This window comes from Symphodus melops (genome assembly GCF_947650265.1).
Source record: "Symphodus melops genome assembly, chromosome: 4".
In the NCBI taxonomy this organism is placed as follows: domain Eukaryota; kingdom Metazoa; phylum Chordata; class Actinopteri; order Labriformes; family Labridae; genus Symphodus; species Symphodus melops.
Genome location: NC_136694.1, coordinates 20,123,443 through 20,132,822, shown reverse-complemented (window position 1 = coordinate 20,132,822; position 9,380 = coordinate 20,123,443). Strand labels below are relative to the sequence as shown.

General features: G+C 40.1%; 1 protein-coding gene across 1 annotated transcript in view; it reads left to right on the top strand.

The window, feature by feature from the left end:
• Window positions 1-2,286: 2,286 nt before the first annotated feature.
• The window catches only part of uba7 (ubiquitin-like modifier activating enzyme 7), a 31,892-nt gene continuing 24,798 nt past the window's right edge, over window positions 2,287-9,380 (top strand). Inside the window, exons 1-15 of the mRNA XM_079341557.1 lie at window positions 2,287-2,476; window positions 2,563-2,731; window positions 3,193-3,327; window positions 3,446-3,552; window positions 3,643-3,733; window positions 3,994-4,126; window positions 4,358-4,455; window positions 4,689-4,838; window positions 4,974-5,138; window positions 5,290-5,394; window positions 5,481-5,561; window positions 6,035-6,190; window positions 6,696-6,861; window positions 6,946-7,142; window positions 8,009-8,073. Coding sequence (XP_079197683.1) covers window positions 2,427-2,476; window positions 2,563-2,731; window positions 3,193-3,327; window positions 3,446-3,552; window positions 3,643-3,733; window positions 3,994-4,126; window positions 4,358-4,455; window positions 4,689-4,838; window positions 4,974-5,138; window positions 5,290-5,394; window positions 5,481-5,561; window positions 6,035-6,190; window positions 6,696-6,861; window positions 6,946-7,142; window positions 8,009-8,073 — 1,868 coding nt within the window. The 5' untranslated portion in view covers window positions 2,287-2,426. The remainder of the gene's footprint in view (window positions 2,477-2,562; window positions 2,732-3,192; window positions 3,328-3,445; window positions 3,553-3,642; window positions 3,734-3,993; window positions 4,127-4,357; window positions 4,456-4,688; window positions 4,839-4,973; window positions 5,139-5,289; window positions 5,395-5,480; window positions 5,562-6,034; window positions 6,191-6,695; window positions 6,862-6,945; window positions 7,143-8,008; window positions 8,074-9,380) is intronic.

Below are 9,380 nucleotides of genomic sequence, written 5' to 3'. Positions count from 1 at the left end.
AAAAGACATCCACGGTTTATTTTGAAAGTCGTGAACGAAACAGCTGTCGTCAGTGTGACGTACTTGACTCTGATATTCACCAAGTGGTTGCTGCCATGTCAAGCCGCGCCCGCAACGAGGAAGTTTGAAACATTGCGAAATGTGCCTACTTTAAAAGTATCCTCTTCGTGTCTTCCCCAAAAGTCATTATATATTTCACATCTGCATATCGAACAGTTTTCCACTTTGGCGTCTCCTAAACTAGTGGGAAAACGTGTTCATTGTCACAGTGTGAAAACAGTCTGATGGATTTTTGCCAGAAACGCATTGCTTTCAGATGAGGAATGAAGTTTCTCTTCAACTATAACTCCAGCCAGGAAGATATGACAAGAATGCTTTTTTAACCTAAGCACAGGACACCTCATGTAAAGTTCACAACGTGACTATAAACGGTTACAAGAAAACAAACCCAGAATAACATCGCTTAAATCCAAGATAAACACACACAAAAAAAGCCTAATATCACTTAAACAGGCAGTCAAGCCACGACTTTTCATGGTGGATTTTGCCAACAATAAATGTGCAAAATAAAAGGTTATCCTCAACATAATGAAGCATGCTATAGATACAAAAGTTAAACATCGACCAGCTGATCCAAAGTTCAGTAATAAAAGCCTATTCCTGGAATAGGACATGTACCGTAGTGTTGTCTTCCCACTTTGACTGTTCAGTACCCATAAATATATAGCTCAATCATCAGATCAATCATGTTACAGATACCACTTAAATTGGCACTGCAGGAGCAACAATTTGTATTTCACTGAAGTTATGATTGGCGCTAACTCGCTCTTACTGAGAGAGTGATAAAACAGACAAGTGTTCAGAAAGGCACATCCAGTAATGTTCACATCCATCCATCAGTGAATGTCTCAAGAGACAGGGACAAAACAAACATGCATGTAGCAGTGTACTGGAACTTGGCCAAGCACGTTATTTTAAGATTTTGTCCATACAAGGAACATTTCATGTTGCATCAAGCAAGCAGAGGTATCTCCTGAGATGGAGCCTGCATTAATGGTAAAATAAAGAGAAACAAAAAAAAAAGCATACTGTAAATCAACAGTAAAGAGCTGGTGCCTCTTTACTGTTGTTTTACAGGAAAATGATTTACAGTGTAGGGTATTAGTAAGGTATGAATATGTGTGTGGCAGAGGAATGCATCAGAGTGAGGAGCCTAGTGGCTGAGTCTTTACATGTACACAATAATTAATGATGACGAATAACTTGAAACAACTGTGAACACTGTGTGAAACATTGACTGGCCTACACCAGTGTGTAACAGAGAATAAGATTTCAAATGATTTGTCAGAGGTCAGTAGCCTAAATAAGAGGATGTGTTTACAGTTTTTGTAGGAAAAGGATTTTTCTAGCTGCATTTTAAAAAATTGCTCACATGTTTTTGTTGTTCATGTTTTTCACATCTGTAAGATTGTAGGATTCAGGTGAGTGTTGCCTTTAAAGATATCAGAACAGAATGGAGAGATATTTCAAAAGGTAAGAAGACAAACAGAAATAGTTGGAGAGCCATTTCTCAGCTATGTATTCATTATTCAGTTATCCAGTCTAATTAACAGCTTGATTGTTTTCTGTTTTGTCAAACAGAGCTGGAACTTCAAGTCTGGATACTGAGTGTTGTCTCACACACTAGTGACCTTATTTCTCCCCTTTTTTTTTGTGCCAAAACTTGATACTTTTGAGCCAAAACTTGATACTTTTGAGCCAAAACTTGATACTTTTGGCACAAAACTTGATGAATCATTTCTGGTCACTCCTTAGCTTGTCTTGCTTTGTGGTTTTGGAAGATTTTTTTTTTGATTGTTGTTGTCATGGTTCACCATTCACAGACTGAGATTGTCCAAAAGAATGGTAAACATGTCAAGCAATAGTGCAGGATTGTTTTTGTCACTGTTGAACTGTTAAATGTCCCCTATACTTGTTGTTTTTATGACATTTAAAAGTAAACTAATTTAAAATCTACATTTTGGCTTTGACACCTCTGATGTTGTTCGGATTTTAAACATGTCTTGTGTTCAATAAGACCTGGTCAGGCTTTCTAAAATATCACTAATTAAGATCACTCCAAAAGTTTTATCTCAAACTGAAAAACTGGGGTTGTAAGCAGCGCTGATTTAGATTTTAACAGCAGCCCTGCGTCTACTTCAATATAGTACAGTAGATTGTTGTCCTGTGTCGCCCTCTAGTGGCTTAAAAGGAAACTTTGGACAACACAAAATTTCTGAAGAATCTTCTGAAACGAAAGCGAAATTCTTTCTTTTATAATGATATCATGTTGTTGTTTGTCACAGTGTACTTTCTGTTCCTTGTTTGACAGGTTGTTCACGGTCCAGATCCGTCAGTTTTAACTGAATAGAGTGTTAACACTGATCATGTCCGGCGGAATTGGTGATATAGATGAAGGCTTTTACTCCCGACAGCTGTAAGTACTGCCTGTACAAACCGAAAAGGTGTCCTTTACCCGTGTGTGGTTACTGGCCCACCAAGTTTGTTGTTTTACCTGTACAGGTATGTTCTGGGTCACGATGCCATGCACCGGATGGGCACCGCTGATGTCCTCATTGCGGGTATGCGTGGTCTTGGAGTGGAAATCGCAAAAAATGTGATTCTGTCTGGAGTAAAGTCTGTCACCGTCCAGGACGAAGGCCAGACGGTTTGGTCAGACCTTTCCTCCCAGGTAGGCCTACTATGATAATTGACAATACGTGAATAACTTTGGTTTAAAAGTAAAAAAAAAAAAATTTAAAAAAAAAGGAGGTAGGTGTGATTGAGTAGACTTGTCTTTTTCAAAGGAGTCAGTGTACATTATTAATTTTTCGACCCAGATCCTCTGATGCCTGTAAAATGTAAATATTTTCCATAAAGGCATTCTTAGGCAGCTGACAAGTCTCAGAAGAGAATTTTCACAAAGTAATTCCATCAATCAACTTTGATTTTAATTGTGGTGGTCCTGACCCTGGAAACAGCTGATGAAACATTCATTCATTTACAACATTGATAGTTTCTTTACAACTTAGAAAACTCAAACATTTGCTGAAGAAGCGTGTATGAAGCAGTTAAAAGCTTCAGAACAAGCAAATAGCTAGACCTTGAGTTAAGATTGTTCTTTCAACCTGATACTTTGTTTTTTTTAAACAGTTTTTCCTGAAGGAGTCTCATCTTGGTCAGAACCGTGCAACATGTTCCCTTCAACAGCTCTCTGACTTAAACCCACATGTGCGTGTGTCCGCTCACACTAGACCGCTGGATGAAGACCTGCTTCTGAAATTCCAGGTATCCATACTTTGCTTAAGAAGCTAAAGGTGAAACTCAAACATCCAAGCTAATTTTTTAGAGGAAAAAAAAAAAACTTTATATTGATAGGGAGTGGGACTGTTTTTTTTTTTTTCAGGTGGTGGTCCTCACTGAGTCCTCACTGGATGATCAGAAGCGTTTCGGTCAGTTTTGTCATTCACGTGGAATCAAGTTCATTGTAGCAGACACAAAAGGTCTCTGTGGGTAAGTTGGTACAAGAAACAGTCCATCGTCGATTTGTTGCGCTGGTTCATAGGCAAATAATTCAATGATAATCTTATGATTTATTTGCAGTCAGTTATTCTGTGACTTCGGGGAGAATTTTGAGGTCTTGGACCAGGATGGAAACGCGCCTGTAACAGCAATGATAGAAAGTATCTCACAGGTAATACCTCGAGTTTTTGTTGTGTTTCTGGCATTATGAAAGCTCATCTTACATGTGTAGTTATCCTTTTTTAAGAGACTTGTGCTGAGTTAGGCTTTATGCAGGAAAACATAGAGTCCCTGACTTTTTCTTATGGGTCCAAGTCCATGACATACTTTCCTTTAAGAATGATTGTTTCTTACCTTTTTGATGATTTGTATTTATTAAGATGGTTATTGCTAAGATATTTCTTTCAAAGTGCCAGTATGTTTTTATTTCAGGACAATCCTGGTGTGGTGCTCTGTCCAGATGACAAGAGTCATGGATTATCAGATGGCTCGAAGGTTATACTCTCTGAAGTTCAAGGCATGACGGAGCTCAACGGCATGAGCCCTATGGAGATCAAATACCGAAGTTAGTATCATGATTCTCTGGTATCCTTACAGGTTATTTCCTTAGCTTTGTTTATCAACACACCATGTAGTCATTGTTAAATTTGGACTCTTTACAAGCCTCACTCCAGCCCTGCATTCATCACTTAACATATTTATCATTCCAAGGAGCATCCCACGCCAGAGCAGTTTAAGAGTTCTCATCAGAATGTATTTGTGTTTCACAAGCTGACATTGTGGTCTCTATCACCAGGCCCATATTCTTTCAGCATTGGTGACACTTCTGCCTTCTCTGAGTATGAACGCGGTGGAGTAGTAACTGAGTTTAAAGAACCTTGTACGCTTCATTTTGTGAGTATCATCTCTCCCACATTCAGTTTGCTGAATCCGTTGACTGTTTTAAAAATCTCTTTTAGAAAATCCCCACCTGGTCTCTGTGTGTTTAGCATGTTTTTTTTTTTTGTGAAGCAGTTTGTAACCATGTGTTCAGAAAGGCACTGTATAAATGATGTTTATACAGTGCCTACAGTGCTTTTTAAAGTACACACCCATTGTAATCACGATAACCACAAATTCATTTGCAGAAACCACTGAGCGAGGCACTGTTGGACCAGGAGCTACTGCTCATGAATGATTACGGGAAAATATTGAGGCACAAGACCCTGCACTTGGCTTTTCAAGCCCTGCACAGCTTTGTAAAGAAAGAACAGAGACTCCCTCGTCCTCGATCGCAGGTTTGTGAGAGCTGAAGTTGTATTATTCAGTTCACATAATAAGCAGTATAATACATAATGAAACCAAGCTATCCAAGCTTTGGTGATCTCGTATGATCATAGAAACAGTAACTGGACTTGATACCTCATGTGCAGTCAGATGCAGAATCCCTGCTTGCCACAGTGAGAGAGCTGAATACAGTGGCACAGCTGGAGCAGCTGGATGAAGCGGCTGTGAGAAACTTGTCCTACACAGCACAGGGGATCCTGGCTCCTGTCTGTGCTTTCATTGGAGGCCTTGCTGCTCAAGAAGTTATTAAGGTGAGGTTAGGAGTTGAGTGTAACACCGCTGTTGTTACGTTGTGTTTATTTATAACACATGGCTAAGCACTTAGACTTACACGAGACGACATTTGACTTGATGTACTTCTTTTTTTTAATTTGATTTGCGTTAACAATAACGCTCCTGCAGGCGTGCAGCAGGAAGTTTATGCCTCTCCGGCAGTGGTTTTATTTTGATGCCCTGGAGTGCCTCCCTGAAGAGAAGGACCAACTGGACGAGTTCTCCTTTTCAGCGGTAGGTTTGAGTTCACACCGTTTCACCCAGTAACAGTCAGCCGGCCTTAGATGCAACTTTTAACATGTTATTCCCCTCTCTTGCAGAAAGGCACGAGGTACGACGGTCAGATTGCCGTGTTTGGCTCGGCCTTTCAGGAGAAGCTTGAGAGGCAGAAGTACTTCCTGGTGAGGGCAGGTTTGATTTTTGTCCAGCAGGGGGCGCTCACTCCCTGCACTGGACTGCGTAGGCTCAGTCTGTATGTTTTTCTTTGATCACGTCTGGTGTTGATGATGGCACATGCAGGAAACAGCTTCTATCAGGCACTATTTCCTGCCAGTGTTGACCTCTTGGTGAACATAGGCCATTCAACAGCACCAAGCCCTTTCTCTGTTTCCTTTCATAGTGTTATTTTTACTGTTGTTTACTGGCTGCTGGTGTAAAAGAGATTGTAGGCATGTGTTTTTTTTCACACATCAAAAAACTGCATGCAAAGTGTCAGGATGGGAAACTAGAAATGTACACTGATAGACACAATAGTTTCTGCTACAATGCAAACGTTTATTTAGTTTTCAATTTTTTTGATTTAATTTGATCATCACCTGCATTGCATTTACACGTTAGTCTCACCTCACACTCTCTCTTGTTGTTATTTTCAAAGGTTGGAGCCGGTGCTATTGGCTGTGAGCTTCTTAAAAACTTCGCACTCATCGGTCTCGGTGCAGGAGAAGAAGGATGCATCACTGTAACAGACATGGACTTCATAGAAAGATCCAACTTGAACCGACAGTTCCTCTTCAGGTCTCAGGATATCGGGGTGAGAAAACACACAGGGCGGTGTTTCACCACCTCCTCTCTCACCTGCCGTCAGAGCTCACTGATTCTTGTTTGCCCTGGTTAAGTGGAAGGGTCAGAGGGCTTCACTAATGGGACACGTAGGGGTGAAGGTATTGTGTCAGTGTGAGGTAGCTAGCTCAGATTACACACAGCAGACATGCTCCATTATACCTCTTTTGGAGTTTATTTAAGGAGAATAGCAGACAGTTGATCTCCTAACAGTGTCAAGACATCTTATGCAACATAATTGACTGTCGTATGTTGAAGAGGAATGTGCGGATTTTGCTGTGTGTGAGGGAAACAGTCAGAGTATAGTGCATTTTCAGCAAACGTCTCCTCCCTATATTTGAATGATAATAGGAACGGCTTCACAGAAAGATACAATATCAAGTCTGATCCATGATTTTATTCATCTCCACTCAACTTGTCTTTCCTATAATTTTTATATGAAAAAAAAAAAGTGAACATGCTATATCTTCAAACAGAAAGCAAAATCCGAGGTTGCAGCCCAAGCAGTGCGAGCGATGAACCCGCAGGTGAAAATCACTGCTCACCAGAACCGTCTGGACCCCGACAGTGAAGGAGTGTATGATTACAACTTCTTCATAGGTCTCGATGGAGTGGCCGCAGCCCTTGATAATGTGGAAGCTAGTGAGGACATTTTCTTAAGAAAAAAAAAAATGTAGTTCACTTTAGCACAGCGATCATACCAAAGCACCTTTTTTTTCTGCCCAGGGGTCTACCTAGATGAACGCTGTGTTCAGTACCATAAACCAATGCTGGAAGGAGGAACTCTGGGAAGTCAGGGTCACACTTTGGTGGTCGTGCCCAACCTGACGGAGTCTTATGGACGGGCTACTTCTCACTCTGAAAACAGCATCCCACTGTGTACTCTCAAGAACTTCCCTCATCGCATTGAGCACACCCTGCAGGTACAACAGACTTCTGATTAAGTCTCGTCACGCTTTGAGTTAAACAAAGTTTTCCTCAGAATACTTCAAATCCTAAAATGAAGATCAGAACTGTAAAATGAAGCTAATTAAAATACATTTTGTAATGACTTCTTTGCGGCTAAGAAATGTTCAATTGGATTTCCTCAATGTTGAAAAGTGTTTATTTACTTTGCATGGTTTACAAAGGGCGAAATTCCTACTTTTGTATAACACTGTCCTATACAGCTTGAGAATCTCTTCATGAGGCAAGCAAGACTTAACTGAGCAAGCAACCTTCTGCTTATTGATTTATTCTGCAGAGGGACAATGTACCTTATAAACATTCAGACATGTTAATGTGCCAGCCTAAATGCCCTTTGCCAGATGTTCTTTGCAACACTTACAAGTGTACCAAATGTACCATTCTCAGTTCAGTGCTTTAGCATTCCAGCTTGTTAGCTAGAAAGTGTGGATTAGCTTGGTAACACACTTTGTAGGGTTCCAGTTATCTAAATGGAAATTAGAAAAATATGACAAGATGAATGAGCTAAATGGAAAGTTAAGTTAAGAGTTCTGAATCCAACCCATATACCAAGTGGCATTACAATCCAACCACAAGCTGCACAAGTAAAAAAAAAAAAAAAAACATTAAATAAATACATTTAATGCTGACTCCGATTTGAATTCCTGCCTGTCTAACTCCAGTATGTCCAAGACAGAAGTATCACAGGACTGATGTATTTGGTTTTCTCAGTGTGCAAGATTTTCTTTGCTTCCTGTGTCACTCAGTTTAACTTCGTAAGGCCTAAAAAGTAATTCTATTACTGATCATGGTTGGTGGGTGTTCTGCACTACTATCGTTTCAGTGGGCCAGGGACCAGTTTGAAGGCCTTTTCAAACAAACACCAGAAAATGTGAATCTTTTCCTGAGGTAAGATATGATGTGTCGTTGAAGTGGCGCCTGTCGCAAAACGTGAGAAACTAACAGTCAAGAATGTGCTGCTAGTCTGCTGGCACTTAATGACCACTATGTTCTCATTTTTTACAGAGCTTCTCTGCTCTCGCACAAAGCATTCCAGCAAACCTACAAAAGTTAATGAAGTGGCCCGGGCTCATTATTTATTTATTTTTAAACAGGAAAACATGTGGTTGGCTTTAAGCAGTAAACCCTTGTAAAAATGACATAAACAGTCTTTCTCTCTTGGCTGCACTTTGAGATGTGTTCACAACAGCTCTATTTTCTCCAAATAAAACGTAAAGTGTTTCAACTAATTAGGGCTGTCTGCTGAAGAAACATCATCTGAAAGGAAGAAGCAGTGGGGACTAACATATCAGGGGCTTTGTCAGTGACTATTATGGTACTTTTATTTAAATTCTCTTTTGAATCCCTACCTTTGAGTTATAAAAAACACTGCAAACAACATCACGAGAGTAAAAAAAGGCTGTGTTGATTACAAAGCTTTGAACTAATTATAATGTAACAGAATGTCGGTGACAGATTTGAGCCCCCAGACACAACCTTTGTCCGCGCTTTGAGCCTTTGAGCCCCCTGAATCGGGCCATGTTTTCAGATGTTTCCCTGTTTGTTTGCATGGGATGTCACATTATCCCTTTGCATTGTGAAGTACTTACACACTTTCTTGTCTCTTTTGAAGTAAAAATCATTTGAGACAGCTTGAGCTTGAAGTGTTTGTTGCTTTACACTGTGATGGTATGTTAAAAATAATTAAATCTATGAAGGTTTTGTGTTCTGGTGAATTACATTCACCCCCGTTTTTCCTCTTTGTAGTGCAATAGTATCAAACCCTCCTGGAAACTTTTGGTCAGCGACATACTACAGTCAGAGAAAAGTGTTGGGGCTATGGAAAGTAATGGGCACATTTGTTATGCTGTGCTTCTAACTGTACAGCCCTTTGCACAACTATGACTCAGAATGATCCTGTTTGTTTGTTTTTTTAAATGAAACTCAGAACTGAAGAGTCAGACTGTCAACGTTTCCAAAGTACGTGGATACGTTGGATGAGCTGGCAAATGATAATGCTGCAATCACTTTTCAGGTGTTTGGTAGAGGGTTGCACTGACTGGCGTATTCCAAGATTACTAAACACGTCCTTTCCTGTTAGTACACAGCCAAGCGTCCAATACATTCCCTCTGAGTCAAAAACAAGACTACACCCTCATTTACAAAGATCTATTTAGTCATGCTCCTTTGTACTTGATACAGCCAAATATGTTTCC